At 40.1% G+C, this 12,973-nt stretch overlaps 1 protein-coding gene across 2 annotated transcripts in view; it reads left to right on the forward strand.

Annotated features, from left to right (window-relative positions):
• Positions 1–12,973, forward strand: part of LOC127005095 (uncharacterized) — a 29,686-nt gene that overhangs the window by 9,662 nt on the left and 7,051 nt on the right. For both annotated transcript variants that reach the window (XM_050873654.1, XM_050873659.1), the window contains one exon: positions 6,274–6,378. In XM_050873654.1, coding sequence (XP_050729611.1) covers positions 6,274–6,378 — 105 coding nt within the window. The remainder of the gene's footprint in view (positions 1–6,273; positions 6,379–12,973) is intronic.

A 12,973-nucleotide genomic window follows, 5' to 3' on the forward strand; every position in this document is an offset into this window, starting at 1 on the left:
GACGGTTTCATCTAGAGTCCGGGTTGATGGGTGGTCTTCAGGACAGCATGTGGGTAGTTTTAAGCCACTCGGCGGTGACTGAAAAATCAGAGGTGGTAGCGTGGGGATTCGAACCAGTGTTGTCCTTCACATGGTGAATGTGGGCCCAGCATGCTACCACTCAGCCACCGCCTGAAAGAATGCAGAAATCAGCTGGTTGGATTGGTATATGATATCATAAAATGCTCAATAACAACTGGTAAAGTACCAAAGGAGTAGTGGAGGGCTGAAGTGGTCCCTATATACAAAAGTGGAAAAAAAAGAACCCCTGAACTACAGACCTGTATGATTGACCAGTGTAGTATGTAAAATATATGAGAAAGTGATAAAGAAACAATGGACGAGACTTCTAGAAGAGCATAATATAATCACGAGTACCTAAACAATATGGCTTTAGAAAAGGGTGCTCATGTGTAACAAACTTACTGAGCTTTTACTCAAGAGTGACAGACATAATACAGGAGAAGGACGAATGGGTTGATTGCATTTACTTGGACCTGAAGAAGACGTTCGACAAAGTTCCATGGGTCATGGCAAACCCTTTATGAGTATGTTTCCGAAGGTTTTTGGTAAAGTTCCTTATGGTTCCTTAGTTATAAGAGGTTTCCCCCCTCCCCACCCACTCGACAGATGTTTTGTTATTTGTAGAAAGTCATACTAAAATGTTTATATAAGAAAAAACAGCAAAGTTAGCATTGGGTAGACAGTGGCTGAGTGGTTAGCGTGCTGGGCTCACATTCACCACGCCATGGACAACGTCGGTTCGAATCCCCACGCTACCACCTGGGATTTTTCAGTCACTGCCAAGTGGCCTAAGACTACCCACACGCTGTACAGAAGACCACCCATCAACCCAGGCTCTAGAGGAAACCATCCAGTGAATCAAGAATGAGTTCCAGGGGGCAGCATGAGACAAGCATAACTGGCGCCACTATAAAAATTGCCTGCGCCATGACGGGCTTGGGCTGACCATCTGGCCCCTGAAGAAAGCCTACCGGCGCTATATGCGGAGAGGTAAAAAAAAAAAAAAAATCTATTGATTTCTAAGAAAGTCTGGCAACCCTGGGTGAGTGTGAGAGCGCGGGCTGATGGCTTGGAACAGTACACAATGAAATAAGTGCCTATGTAGCTCTGAAAGGGGACTGATGCTGCCCGCCTTTCACTCGCCGATTTTCGGTACCGCTACACCGCACGGTATTTACCCACTGTATGCTGCTTTTTGCCTGCTGTCAGCCATGGGACGGGTGTTTAAAAAGATCAAGCAGAGGAGGGACGCCTGGAAGAAGAGCATGGACGCAAAAAGACAGCGTGTTGAGCCTGACACCACCACCGCCTCAGATGCTCCTGCAACTCTGATACCCCTCGCTTGACGAGATAATACCTTGCCTTTAGGAAGAGCAGGGGGGGACTAGGAGCCTGACATGCCTAGAAATATATTTGATTGTATTATCAGATTGTAGATAATCATAAAAAACACATAGTATACCTGAAAACACTTCCTAGTGTGTTATAACAGGTGCGAGATCGATTGAGAAACTTTATTGGCCGTATCTCAAAATTTAAGTTATTCCCCTTCTAAAATCTATTTTGGAGCCAGTTTTAGCTTGATATCAATGAAACAAAAACTAAAAGGCAGAGGATTTTTTTTTCATCCGATGTCCATTGCTGCTTTTTTTTTATATATAGATGTGAGCTGTCATTTTGTATTAATATTTTCTTGGTCAAAAAAAGAAAAAAAAAATCTTTTTGAAAAGAAAATATTAAACAAAACTAACGACGGAGAAACAATTCATATCATAATGTGTCTTAGCCATAAAAAAATAATAATAACGCCAGAATAACACTCATAAATTTCGGAAGGGGCTGTTGGGGGCTGGCGGGGCTAGGGGCTAGAATGGGGCTGAATGTCTAAAATTGATGTATATGTTGTCAATACTTCATAACATAAAAATCAGAGTGATTCATGCATATTTACCAGAGATATAAGAACATAAGAATGTAGGAGTCTGCAAGAAGCCTGTACAAGGCAGCTCCTTTGAACCTAAGCTTGCAAGAACTACCGTTCTTACCCGGACGCTTGCCTTAAAGGAAATGGACCTACCAACACTGGAACAAAGAAGAGAAAGGAGAGACCTAATACAAATTTATAAATTATTGAGCAAAATGGAAGAAGTAGGTAATGAGGAGTTACTGCTAAGAGAAGGAATAAACACTAGGAACACAAGAGGACACAGTAAAAAATTGAGGAAGGGAAGATGTTTGAGAGACAAAGAAATATAGCTTCCTGCAAAGAAATATAGAAGTTTGGAACAGACTAAGTGAGGATGTAGTATCGGCGAAGATTGTGCAGATCTTTAAGGAAAAACTGGACAAGTACAGATATAGAGACGGGACCACACGAACGTAAGCCCAGGCCCTGTAAAATTACAACTGGGTCAATACACACACACACACACACACACACACACACACACACACACACACACACACACACACACACAGAACTAAACTGAATGAGGTCATCCAAATAGTGTTTGATAATAACTACAATGTATGGAGGAAAGATAGAAAAGGCAAAGGTGGTGGAGTGATGATAATGACGAGGAAGGAGTTATTAGTAAAATCAGTAGTACATGGAGAAGGAAAGGCAGAAATAGTGAGTGTAAATCTGGAGAACAAAAACAGAGAAAGGATGACGATTATAGAAACTTATGTACCACCAAGAACTAACTCATGGAGTAAAGAAGAATATGAGACCATGATTGAAGATACCATCCAGAGTTTAAGTAGACTACTCAAGGCAAACAAAAGAGTCCTATTAGTTGGTGATTTTAATTGTAAGGAGGTATGTAAATTGGGAGATGTTTGAAAGTGGAGGTAGTGAAACAGCATGGGGGGAAAGATTTTTAAAATTGACGATGGAAAACTTGATGATGCAATGGGTGAAGGAAAACACAAGATATAGAAGTGAAGACGAACCGGCGAGACTGGACCTGGTGTTAACAAAGGGAATGCACTTGACGAATGAATTAAGGTATGGATGCCCCCTAGGTAAGAGTGACCACGTGATAATAGAGATGGAAACAGAGGAGGAAGGAAGTGAAGGGGATGAATCATATAAAAGAAACAGGTTAAACTATAGGAAGGCAGACGTGGAAAATTTAAGGAAATATTATGGAGAGCTGGACTGGGATGAGTTAAAGGGAACAGGTAAGGTACAAGAAAAGTATGATATTTTCATGGAGGCGTATAAATCAGGAGTTATGAAATTTGTACCAGAATACAAACCTAAAGAAAAAGGAAAAAAGGACTGGTTTAATGCAAAATGTGCTAAGGCAAAAGAAAAAAGAAACAAAGCATGGAAAAGATTGAAAAGAAATAAAAACCAAAGGAATAAAGAAGATTTTAAGGTAGCGAGAAATGAATACGTGAAACTAAGGAGGGAAGAAGAGAAGGGATATGAAAAGGATATTGTGGAAAAGTGCAAGGAACAACCTAAACTGTTTTATAGATTCATAAATGGAAAGATCAAACCAAGGGAAACAATAGAAAGATTGAGTGACGGGAATGTGATAATCGAAGATCCTAAAGACATGACTGAGCTACTAAACAAAAAGTTCCAGCAAGTTTTTACAAAAGAGTCAAAATTCAACGAACCACAAGAAAACAAGATACTTGTTCATATGGAAGAAGTCACAGTAAATAAAGAGGAGATGTATAAAATGATGGGGGAGCTGGAAGAGAGGAAAGCAGTAGGATCGGATGGAGTCTCAGGTTATATATTGAAAGAATGCAGAGATCAGCTGGTTGGACCGGTATATGATATCATTAAATGCTCAATAACAACTGGTGTAATGCCAAAGGAGTGGCAGAGGGCCGAAGTCCCCATATACAAAGTGGAAGAAAGGAAGAAACCCTGAACTACAGACCTGTATTATTGACCAGTGTAGTAAGTAAAATATGTGAGAAAGTGATAAAGAAACAATGGATGAGATTTCTAGAAGAGCATAATATAATCACAAGTAAACAATATGGATTCAGAAAAGGGTGCTCACATGTAACAAACTTACTGAGCTTTTACTCAAGAGTGACAGACAAAATACAGGAAAGGGACATATGGGTTGATTGCATTTACTTGGACCTAGAGAAGGCATTTGACAAAGTTCCACATACAAGACTGCTATGGAAACTGGAAAATAAAGGAGGATTGAAAGGGAAAATGAAGAACTGGATGTAAAGCTACTTAAGGGGAAGAGAGATAAGAACAGTGGTAAAGGACATAAAATCGGAATGGAGAATTATAGAGAGTGGAGTGCCTCAGGGATCGGTATTGGCCCCAGTACTTTTCCTAGTATATGTAAATGATATGACAGAGGGAGTTAACAGTTATATGAGCCTGTTTGCAGACGATGCAAAACTGCTAAGACATAAAAAAACAGTAAAGACTGTGAAATTCTGCAAGAAGAACTGAACAAGATTTGGAAATGGAGTATGGAATGGGAGATGGAATTCAATGTGAAGAAATGTCATGTAATGGAAATGGGAAAGAGTGAAGGGAGACCAAAATGGACATGTAAAATGGGAGATGGAGAAATATCAAAGAAAGTTAACGAAGAAAGAGATCTGGAAGTGACAATACATTCGGCCCTCGATTTAACGGATTAAAAGGGGGAAAGGGTGGTCCGTTGCTTGAAAATACATACGATAAATACCAGTATACATTTAAATTACTGTTAAAAAAAATGTAAAATGATACCAACAAACCTAATAATAAATGTATAGTTCTTTTATTGTGTGTGTTGTGTACACGTTGTCTGTATAGGTGGCGTTCACAACTCGTCCTGTTCAAGCTCTCTCTGTCCGAGCTCTGCTAGAGGACCAACAAAACAAACGGCGCCTCTTCTTCTATTGACCTGTTCTGCGTTGGTGTCGTAAGACAGGCACAGCCTAACTAGCCCCATAGAACACTCCAGAAGAAGCCATCTCCACCTTTGCCTCTGCTCCGCCGACACGTGTTGTTTTGTTGGCCTTCCAGCGATCAAGGGTTGACAGTGGGGCGCTGCGGGGGGCGGGGGGGGCATATTGTTTACGCGTATGGGTAAAATTCTACAAGTGTGCTAGTCTTGCATGGGCAGACAAAACTTTTTTTTTCAGTTTTCAGTGTTTTATGAAATAATGATAATTGTTTCTGTCACAAATCATTAAATGATTGACTTTTCAATGGCTGTTGCACCCGCCGCTGCAGCCGCAAAACAACTCACAGAGAGAGGTTCAACATACATACTGTCTGTTCATTTCACTCACCGCTCACACTCGGGAGTGGACACACTAATTGAACAAAACCAGGTAAATTAATGTTTTTCCTGCCGTGTATTCCCCCCGTATGCATGCATGGTGGACAGCAGTGCGACTTGTTTTTGCAAGGAGGTATTTCTCGCAACACAGGCCCACGAATTGGACCACACACCGCCGCCATGTCCCATCCCGTGCTTCGTATATCTGCTGCCCCAAACCGCGAGCCAAATAAATTTAACCAAACCTAACTTAACCTAACCTACCAAACGGGAGGGGGGAGGGGGGCTTCACGTTTCTCGACCTCCTTAACCCTTAGATTACGGCGATCTTATATATAAGTGTGCTACCACACGCCCCACCCATACGGGGATCACATATATAATCATCACACTCTACGCTCCCTATGTTTGAAATATACCGCCAGTTCTTGACTGAGAAGTATGGTGGAGGCATCTGGCATCTGTACACACTCTCATTCGTCTCAGCGTGCGCCCTACCGAAGGCCATACATCATTTTCCACTTTTGTTCGGAATACATCTGTCATGGCTCGTGACGCATCAAGCAGTTCCTCTGCTCCGGGCGGAAGTAGAGCGTGGGCGAATCAAAGTGACAGTGACTCTGATGACTTCTATGGTAGTGACATTGACAGAGGAGGGAGGGGCAAGTACGTAGAGAGAGAGAGAGAGAGAGAGAGAGAGAGAGAGAGAGAGAGAGAGAGAGAGAGAGAGGGAGAGGTGCTTCCACGCGACGCGTCACGGCCACGAGAAAATGCGCAATATTTTTGGCTGCTATAACTTTTTTGAAAAAAAATACCTTAGAACAATTGAAATAAAATGAATGTACCCTCCACTAATGCTAGGTGGCGCCTCCCCTCAAGACAAGTGCATGCTCATGAGTGCACAAAACACAGACATATCATAATCTTATCTGTCCCGCAGAGCCAGTTTGCCTCCAAGCTGATCCCCTGTGTTCCATGGCTCAAGGCTCAGCCAAAGGACATCTGCAAGTCAGAAGCACAGATCCTAAAGCAGCTTGGGTTCAAGGTGAGTAAAAGAGGGAAAAAAATGGTATGGGTCCCTTTCCATATACAGATGCATTAACATAATAAATAATTTAATATTTTAAGCCTTTTCAACAAATACTTTTAATCACTTTTCCATTCCAGTTCAGTTATGGTATCAGTTGTTGATCATATTAATATTAACAAATCCCACATCTTTGTAGTTAGAATGGCTTGTAATTCACATGTTTATGTTGATTTGTGATGATAATTTCTAGCAGTGAATAAGTGTATCCAATTCCTTGTTCCAACAACTCATTCTTGATGTACAAACTTTGAGCTTGTAACAAGTTTTGCACAATTTAGTGACCTCACATAGGCAATTATTGGTCTACAGTTCAGGGAGTCTTACTAATTCCCTGCTTTGCAAGTTGGTGCCACATTTTTCCATTCCCATAGAGTAGAAAAATTCTCATAACCCCTTTCCTTGCCTTCTTCCTTCCCTCTCCTCTTTTGCTTGCCAAAGTTAAGAGAGGAGAAGCATTTCAGTATTAAAGGGCATTAAAATATATTTATTATTACCATAATGGGTCTGTAGGTAATAAAAAAACTTGAGCATCGAATACAAGAAACCCTACATCAATTTACAGAGCTGCATTACAGAGAAAGTGGTTGAATAATGAAATTGATGAATAATAAGCATTTTTCTCCTGACCCGTACAGTGTTGACTTTGGGTAAAAAAATGGGCCATGTCAGGTTGCCTTTTTTTCGCATTAGTTTTATTTGCCTAAAAAATCTCCAGAAAAAAATTACAAACCCATTGGTGTCCATATTAATTTCACGTGATGACAGGAAATGTCACTTCTTCGCAAGGGCGGATCCAGCCTTGAGTTTTGGGGGGGGCCAACTGTTCATCGACGACGGACTGTACACATGGAATTAAGTCACATCGGATTGCATTGTGCTTTTCAGGCCGAAGCTCCCCTTAATCGCAATTTCATTGGCTTATGCATTGAGGCCCAGAATTGGATTTTTGTTTTATGTATGGTAAGCGATGCAGTGATTCGTATATCGGTTCTACACATATGTATATGATTGAGGGAGGCTGACAGTATCTGTAGCGGGGGGGGGGGGAAATAATACTCTCTTTGGTTTGGGGGGGCTGCGTCCCCGTGGCCTGATCCTCTTATGCTTCTTCGTGATTTTTATTTACATTATTTTCCCATCTCAGAAGTCAAGATGTCACACAAAAAAAAATCAAATTTATTTATAGAGTTTTGTATGATGTTATTATGCTTCTTTTACACACTTTCTTCATGTATATAGCAAGTATGATAAATATGGATTTCTTTACATAACAAATACATAGAAGTATATGGGAAAAAAAGGTTGAATGTCAAGTTGCCAACAATGGAGGTGGCAAGGTGGAGTTTACCCCGCCGCAAAGATGAAATAAACACTGCAGTTTCCAATCATCAGTTCTCATTTCTGATTATTTTGAAGTTAGTATCCATATTCATAGACTTTATTCATTTTAAAACTGTATATGTAGACATAAGAATAAAGCACCTGCAAAATATGCTTGAAATTTTGCAACAGAATTAGACCTACATGAATTTTCTCAATAACTATGCATATTATGTGAACAACATTGCCTCTATAAGTTTCCAGTATCTTCCTTAAAACTTCTGGAGTAATGTATTAAAGATAAAAATATAAGTGACTGCAGCTTAACCCTCTCGCACCCCATAAGTTTCCAATAAGTTTCTGTTCCACTCACCATGCATTTCTCAGGCCCGACCGGCCTTATTTTGCCGCCGCGATACTCTACATTCCCTGACATATTACCCTCACAGATATATCGTACCCCAATAAATTTGGTATCAATGGCTTCATAAAGAAAATAAACAATACAAACTCGTTTCAAGTTTCTGTAAAGAGTATTGTAGACAAAAAAATCCTAAATACCAATTCTTCCTTAGCTAGCTAGCTCGAAATTTTGTGGGCCAATGTTTTTGCCAAATATATGTTTCGAAGCAGAATTTAGTAAGGATTCTTATGGTATCCTCAAAATCCTCATATGCCTATTAGTTCCCAAGTTACACCAAGAAAACTGTATTTTTTTCAAGGTGACCGACCCCTCCTCCCTCTACTCCTCCTCTGTCCTCCTCCGTCCTCCTCATCACTCCTCCTCATCTATGCTCCTTAGAAAGTTTGTCATATGTTACTATTAAGAAACTTATCCTAACAAATGATGCTCCCAAATTTGATGCACTTTCCCTGAAAACTGAATTTTAATCAATTTTTTAAAAAAGAAAGAGAGGACCCATTAAATTACAGATCGGTATCACTCACTAGTGTGGTTGCGAAGATATGTGAGAGGCTAGTTAAAAACAGGTGGTCGGATTTTTTAGAAAGGGAGAGAATTATCTCGGATTGCCAGTTTGGATTCAGGAAAGGGAGATTATGTGTCACCAACTTGTAATGTTATTACTCAAGGGTGACAGATTTAATACAAGATAGAGAAGGCTGGGGGGATGGAGTGTACCTGGATTTGAAAAAGGCATTCGACAAATTACCGCACAGAAGACTAATTTGGAAAATTAAAAATAGGGGTAGAGTGGGTGATGGACTTATTAATTGGCTGGAGGACTTCCTAATTAACAGGGAAATGAGGACAATAATCAAGGACAAGGTTTCCAACTGGTGTCCAGTGAGGAGTGGGGTCCCACAAGGCTCAGTGCTGGCACCAATAATGTTTGCTGTTTATATAAATGATATGGTGGATGGAGTGACCAGCTTTGTGAGTTTGTTTGCAGATGATGCAAAGCTACTGAGATGAGTCAGTGATGTGAAAGACTGTGAGGCATTGCAGAGGGACCTGGACAAAATATGGGAGTGGAGTGGAGTGGAGTGGAGATGGAATTCAACCTTGGGAAATGTAAAAAACTAGAGTTTGGTAGGAGTGGCAGAAGATGTGAATATGATTATAAGATGGGAAGTGAGATAATATGCAGAGGAGTGGAAGAAAAAGATTTGGGAGTGACTATCTCAGAGAACATGTCACCGGACAAACACATCAACAGGATAACGGGACAAACTCTGAATTTGCTGAGGAACATAAGGACGGCATTTGTGTATTTGGATGAAGAGATGATGAAGAAAATAATAGTTACAATGATAAGGCCAAGGTTGGAGTATACAGCAGTGGTCTGGTCTCCTCACGAAAAGAAGAACGTAAGAAAGCTGGAAAGAGTACAGAGAGCGGCAACTAAGATGGTACCAGAACTTAGGGATCAGACTTACGATGGGAGACTCAAGCATGGGGCTCACAACCCTGGAGAGAAGAAGAGAGAGAGGAGACCTGATAGTGGTGTACAGGGTGGCGAGCGGGGGGGAGAATCTGGACAGAGAGGACCTATGTGTGTGGAGCGAGAGAGAAACGAGAGGACATGGAAAGAAGTTGAGGGCGACCACGTGTAGGCGAGATGTGAAAAAGTTTATCTTCCCCAAAAGAAGCATTGAGCTATGGAATGGACTGGAGGAGGAGGTGGTTTGTGCAAGAAACATTCATGATTTTAAGGAAAAGTTGGATAAGAGCGGATATGGAAACGGGACAGCGCAAACGTAACTCTTTTCCCATATGTCACAACTAGGTAAATACAACTAGGTAAATATACACAGACACACACACAGGTGCCAGTTATGATTATTATTTTTTTATATCATTCATGGTCATTCATAAATACAACTACATAGGTATCTAAGTTGTTTTTATCCCTGTAAAATCCCCTAAAAAATCATAACTTTTTACGCTAACTGGATCTATACACAAAATAGCCGATATCTCGAAAGTGCAATTTTTGTACTTTGGAGAATAATAACTCCATTAGTTGTGAACATAATAAAAAAATCAAATATCTGCTGAAAGACGAGTGGATGGCAAAAAAATTGTCCGTCTAATTTTTTTGTAAACAAGAAAATGTTGCTGATATGATTTATTGAAGGTAAAAAAAAAGTGGTAGAATTATGGGACCCACAAAATGGTGATTTTGGTAATTTTTTTTACACAGGAATGGTGAGACATATTAAAAAAATGAATGGACAATTATTAACTAGTTGTGTTATGAGTAAAACTACCCAATATCGTACATATTGAGTGAACATGCTGGCCCCCATTTACATTTTTAGCTCTGCTCTCATCATAGATAATAAAGGGGAGGTGCCATCTAGCATCAGTGGAGGGTACATTCATTTTATTTCAATTGTTCTAAGGTATTTTTTTCTTTGAAGACTTAGGTAAATGCAATAAGATCTGCATGTTTCAGCATAATAGCTTTCATGCTTCTGTATGGAAAAAAATTACAAACGAATTTTATTACTTGTAATAAAAGCAGAGCTAAAAACGTTAATGAGGGCCAGCATGTTCACTCAATATGTACAATATTGGGTAGTTTTACTCATGGCATCACTAGTTAAAAATTGTCTTCAAATTTTTAATATGTCTCACTGTTCCTGCGTAAAAAAATTACCAAAATCACCATTTGATGTCTCCCATAATTCTACCACTTTACCTTCAATAAATCATATCAGCAGTGTTTTTTTGTTTATAAAAAAACTGACGGACAATTTTTTTTACCATCCACTTGTCTTTCAGCAGATGTTCGATTTTTTTTTTATTATCTTCACAACTAATGGAGTTATTCTCCTAAGTACAAAAAATGCACTTTTGAGATATCGGCTATTTTGTGTGTAAATGCAGTTACCATACAAAGTTATGATTTTTAGAGGATCTTACAGTGGTAAAATACAACTTAGATACCCATGCAGTTATATATGAATGACAATGAATGATATAAAAAATAATAATCATAATTGGCACCTGTGTGTGTGTGTGTGTGTGTGTGTAGTGTATGTGTGTGTGTGTGTAGTGTATTGTGTGTGTGCGCGTGCACTAAAAATCTCCTGGGCTGTAGTGTTCTGTGGATACCTACTGTTACTTCTTCTTCGTCACTTTCTTTTCTTTTGGTCTTCTTTTCCTAGGTGTCCAAACCTGCCAAAGTACAAGTACAAATGTACCTCTGAGAAGCGCTCGCGACGCAATAAGTAACTGATTGACTGATTCACTTAACCATACTCTCTGAGGCTTGCTGGCTGCCACTACAATTTTGCCAGATACATGATGACATGCTTTTCGTAAAAAAAAAAGTGGAAAAATTGGACAAAAGAAGGCAAAATGTAACAGATATGAGTATTCTACAGAAAACGAAGGTTTCTGCAGGGAGATGACCACGAAGTTAGTAATACAATTCAGATTATTTGAAAGGGAAAGAATTGTCGCACAGCTGCCAAACTTTCACAGGGAACGTGTGACATGTTCACCTACTTTTTGGAGTAATTTTTAAAATTTGGCTGAAATAGTGAAAAATACCCATTTTTGGCGGCGCCTCCCCTTAAGAGGTACGTACGTTTACATACTAAACACTGCACGGGTTAAGATTATATGTAAATAAGGGGGTTGTGAAAAGGAATGAGGAGTTAAAGGAGGTCTGGAAGAAATATTTTTAATCTGTGCTGAATGGTAGTAGAGGAGGGAGAGCACAAGTGACCAGTACAGTATTGGAGTAAAGATATCCACAGAAAAGTGGAGAAGGGTGAGAGAGAGGAGGCAATAAAGAATTTTAAATTTGGAAAGGCCCCTGGCATTGATGTCAGATTTGCAGAACTTTTGAAATATGGAATAAACATAGTCATGGAGTGAATGATGTTGATATCTAATTTAGCAAAGAGACAGGATGAGGTGGTGGAAGGCTGGAGGAAAGCCTCATTATGCCACTGTGCAAAAGAAGGGAGTAGGGATAATTTTGACAGATATGGGGAATAAGGTTATTTCTATGCAGGGAAAGGTAATGGAAATGTTATAAATGATAAAATGTAAGTACAGACGCCCCAAGCCGCGGCCTCACCGTTCACGGATTCGCTTATATGTGGGTAGGGTAATTGCGACACCCCCTGCCGAACGCGGATGAAAACTCGCATATACGCGGTCTGATCCTTACTAAGTGCCACTTTCACTGTCACTTTTGTTTGTTTTGATCGTTACCTATGAGTGGCGATCGCTGCTACAGTATTCCCACGTGAAAGTGGCCTATGGGGTAGTGGTGGCTGCAGAGGAAGCAAGAGGTGTTGAGTGTGTGTGGCAAGGTGCGGGGCGGGGCTAACCCCGCAGCTGCCACTACCCCATCGGCCAGTTTCATGTGAAAATGGTATAGTGGCGATCGCCGCTCATTGGTAACGATCAAAACTATGAAAAGTGACTGTGAAAACGGCCCTAAATCCCAATATTATACATTTAAAATCCTTGATACTTACTGGGACCTGCCAGAACTGGTCCTTCTTAGAGACTCGAGGTTACTAAACAAACATGGCGGAGACTGGGAGAGGGGTAACAGGTATAAAGTTTATATGTACATACCGCCGGGAACAGCAACAAATGGACCTACCAAGGGCACAGTAAACACTCAAATTAATTAATAATATACTGGAGATATATGGATACACGTACATATGAATATTAACATAAAGGGGAGAGACGAGAATTCACTAATATTTGATGGCTGGGTGAAAGACGGTAAAC

Source organism: Eriocheir sinensis, chromosome 3 (genome assembly GCF_024679095.1).
Source record: "Eriocheir sinensis breed Jianghai 21 chromosome 3, ASM2467909v1, whole genome shotgun sequence".
NCBI lineage: Eukaryota > Metazoa > Arthropoda > Malacostraca > Decapoda > Varunidae > Eriocheir > Eriocheir sinensis.